General features: G+C 46.1%; 1 protein-coding gene across 1 annotated transcript in view; it reads right to left on the minus strand.

The window, feature by feature from the left end:
- Window positions 1-4,159, minus strand: part of ATP6V0A2 (ATPase, H+ transporting, lysosomal V0 subunit a2) — a 41,537-nt gene that overhangs the window by 19,501 nt on the left and 17,877 nt on the right. Inside the window, 1 exon segment of the mRNA XM_010841413.1 lies at window positions 1,628-1,710. Within this exon segment, the coding sequence (XP_010839715.1) occupies window positions 1,628-1,710 (83 nt within the window).

Here is a 4,159-nt window from a genome sequence, read left to right on the forward strand (position 1 = left end):
TCGTGTCTGACTCTGAGTGACCCCATAGACTGCAGCCTACCAGGCTCTTCTGTCCATGGGATTTTCCAGGCAAGAGTACTGGAGTGGGGCACCACTGCCTTCTCCGATATACACACTACCATGTGTGAAATAGCCAGCTAGTGAGAAGTTGCCGTACAGCACAGGGAGCTCAGCTCGGGGCTCTGCGATGACTGAGAGGGGCAGGATGAGGCAGTGGGAGGAAGGTTCCAGAGGGAGGAGATATATGCATACATATGACTGATTTGCAGGGTTTATAGCTGAAATTAATACAATATTGTAAAGCAACTAATTATAATCTTTTTTTTTTTAACAAAAAACTTGAAATAAAAAAAGAAAATCAAGGGAGAAAGAAGTTCTGGATTCCTGGCACTTGCCCTTGACACGTGCTGAGGTGGCTCAGACGGTAAAAGTGTCTGCTTGCAAAGCAGGAGCCCTGGGTTCAATCCCTGGGTCGGGAAGATTCCTTGGAGAAGGAAATGGCAACCCACTCTAATACTCTTGCCTGGATGGAGGAGACTACAGTCCATGGGGTTGCAAAGAGTCTGACATGACTGAGAGACTTCATTTTCACTTTCTTTCACTTTCACAGTAAACATCCCCTGGGGCCATGTGATACCAGGTCAGAGAGGAGGCAGGGCCGCACCTCCCAAGCTGCAAGATCTCTCACGCTGCTTCAGTATTTGAATGCCATGCTTTCTATTTCTCTCTACACTCTGACCATCAAAATGAAATTCTTACTCTAGCTTTATCTTAAGCAATGATATTTGTGAAGTCAGGGGTTTATGTGTTGGCTATAGTTTTTGTCATCTACATAAAAATAAATATACATCTATTAAAGTAAGAACAAGTTACATTGCCCATGTAACATCTAAAATTACTTTTCATAACACCAGTGACTGTGTATCAAACTCTGGTGAACACTGATCCAAAGGAAATAACCAAGTCCCACCCTTACCCAGCAAGAAGCAAGGCCAGCTAAAATTTCCCAGAGTATAAGAAAACAAAAGGCCATTCTTCTGAGTTTTGGCGTGGCCTTGTTTATTTCCCCACTAGTGACAAAACTAAGCCCCAGACTGATTCCTGCTGGGACACTGCTCTGCGTTTCTTGAAGGTTCATGTGGTCTGATAGTCTTTTACTTGTACCACCTCATTTGGCAGGCGGGCCACTCTGAGCCCACCCTCTCCACCACTTGCCAGGCCCCCTTCCCCAGGGCAAAGAAGCTAACTGTGGAGGGCTGGACAAAGGATGAGCCATCTGCTCCAGGAGGACAGATATGCTGATGCGTGGCTCAAAGCAACAGAAAGGCAGCAAATAGTAAACCGGGATTCCTTCCCCGATCGATCTTGAGCCTTAATTCCCAAGAAAGAAATCAAATCTGGGAATGTTAAAAACACGGTGTTTACTTTCGAATTATCTTAAGTATTACACTGGCAAGGCAGATGACAAATTAAATGTCTGAAAACATTGCATTACAGCAAAGAAATCACGTAACAAAGCCCAGCAGCCTCTGCAACCACTATGTTACTCTTCAGAGACCTATCTAAGGAAAACTAGAGGTTACTGAGAATGAAGAAATAAAGGAAATAAAATATTTCTTTTTCTTACCAATCACATATCTTCTTAACCTTGTGGCCAATCTGCTCTCCCCAAAAGGATATCAAAAAGACATACCATTTTATGACTTCTCCCTACAAAGGATAAAGATGACTGTTACTTCTGCAGGTAGAACTCTGAAAACCCTGGCAGCTCGTACTCTGTCAGAGTTAGTTCGTTAATGTGTTCATTCATTCAACAAACACTGTCCAGCCTCATCATCTGCAGATTCCACAACTGCAAATTCACTCCAGATATAACCCCCAAAACCAAAACTTGCAGCAGTTTTTAAATCATTTGCAGACATGCAGAGTGACAAAAATTTTGAGTTCCTCAACGTGCATATTCCAGTTGAGGTCAAACAAGGTGACCATTAGTTCATACTGTAAACGCGTGTCCTTTTCGTGGTCTGTCTAGCTCCAAGTTTTTCACATTTCTGTGCCTTTTGTTGGTAATTTCGATATTGGAAACAGCCCTCAGGGGTGTTGCTAAAGTGCTGCTGAGTGTTCCTGAGCACAGAAAGGCTGTGAGTTGCCCTTAAGTGAGTCCCATATGAGTTGCTCAGACATGCATGCTAGCGTGGGTTGGCAGTGAATGCTAATGAATCAACAGTATATATTAAGTATGGTGTCTTTAAACAGAACACATATAAAACAAGGTTATGGACTGATCAGTTGACAAAAACACTGACCAGAGGCTCAAAGGAACCCAACCCTATGCTTCTCCTAGGAGCAATGGCTCGGTTCTTGTGGAGACTGTACAACATAACTATACAAATAATGAGAACTGACTGTATTTACAAGTATTCTACAACTAACAACAAATAGGTTTTTGGCCTATCTGCCAGGCACTGTTCCCGGTGCTAGGAATACAGCAGTGAACAAAACAGACAAAAGTTCCTGACCTAGGAGGGGAGGGAAGCTTGTATTCAGGTTGGCAGTGAGAGACACAAAGAAAGAACGTAATATGCCACGTGGAGATGAGGGTGATAAAGAAAATAAAGCTAGGCTTCCCTGGTGGCTCAGTGGTAAAGAATCTGCCTGCCAATGCAGGAGACACGGATTCGATCCCTGGTCCAGCCACATGCCATGCAGTGACTAAGGCCATGCACCCAGCTACTGAGCCTGTACTCTAGAGCCCAGAAACCAAAAGTACTGAGCCTGTGAACCTAGAACCCATGCTCTGCAACAAGAGAAGCCACCACACTGAGAAGCCCAAGGACCACAACCAGAAAGTAGCCCTCACTCACCATAACTAGAAAAGTCCATGCAGCAGCAAAGACCCAGTGCAGCCAAAAATGAAAATAATTATAAAAAAGAAAATAAAGCTGGGGGGGCGGTGACAGGGAGAAGCGAGTTGGGGACTACGATTTTAAATCAGGCAATCAGGGAAGGCCTCCTGGAGAAGGTAACATCTGGGTCTAGAGGAGTGAAGGGGCAAGGAGCAAGCCACATGGATCCTGGGAAAAAGCCTCTCGAGCCAAGACAAAGCTCAGAGGCAAGATGAGGGGAAGTGAGAAGGCCAGCCTGCCTGAAGAGAAATGGCCAGACCGAGGGCCAGAGGGGTGACCGGCTGGGACATTGTGAGGCTTTGAGCTTTTGGCTGAGTGAGACAGGAAGCCAAGGGAGGGTTTTAGATTGGGGGTGTGGTCGGGGGAGTTTGACTAGTTTCACAGGAATCATTCTGGATGCTGGAAGGATGAGAGCTGAGTTGTCGCTGACTGAGACAGGCAAGCTGGAAGGTCAGGTCTGGGAGGCAGGGGAAGACTGAGAGGGAGTTCAGTTTTAAGCATCCTGTGGAAATGTCTTCAGGGAACTTCAAAGTTATGGAGGAGCCAGTTCAACAGAAGTCTGGTATTTGGGGCAGAGGTCCAAGCCAGTATATCCAGTTGGGAGATGGTATTTAAAAGGTGGCTTTAAAAGCCGTGAAATAACGTGGGACAGGAAACAGGCCAGGGACCTTCAGGCAAAGCGGAGGCGGTGGGATCCTGAAGCTAAGGACACAAGGTGGCCGGGGACCGGGGAGGCGGCGACGGCTGATGTGGCTGGGAGGCTGGGTACACTGAATAAATACCTAAATTACGCAATTCGTGAACTATATTGTCGATAAGGGGAGCCAGATTTTTCACTATCAGAAGAGAGTGAAAAAGAAAAAGAGACGTCTAGAACTGTAGGATATACTCTGCAAAAATGGCAGGTTTGGGGTTGTTGCTTTTCTTTTTTTTTTCCTCTTTTGGCTGTACCACAGGGCATAAGGGGTCTTGGTTCCTGACCAGAGATCGAACCTACACGCCCTGCACTGGCAGTACGGAGTCTTAACCACTGGACCAGCAGGAAAGTTCCTGAACAAATGGTCTATAATATATGTGCACAGGTAGCTGCAGAAGTGGTTACAGCTGTGTGTGTGTGTGTGTATGGGTGGGGGGGGGTTTGTGGTGTGTGTGTGGTGGTGTGTGTGTGTGTGTGTGTGTGTGTGTGTGTGTGTGTGTGTGTGTGTGTGTGTGTGTGTGGTGTGTGTGTGTGTGTGGTGTGTGTGGTGTGGTTG

The sequence above is a fragment of the Bison bison genome, unplaced genomic scaffold (genome assembly GCF_000754665.1).
Source record: "Bison bison bison isolate TAMUID 2011002044 unplaced genomic scaffold, Bison_UMD1.0 scf7180017864160, whole genome shotgun sequence".
NCBI classification, from domain to species: domain Eukaryota; kingdom Metazoa; phylum Chordata; class Mammalia; order Artiodactyla; family Bovidae; genus Bison; species Bison bison.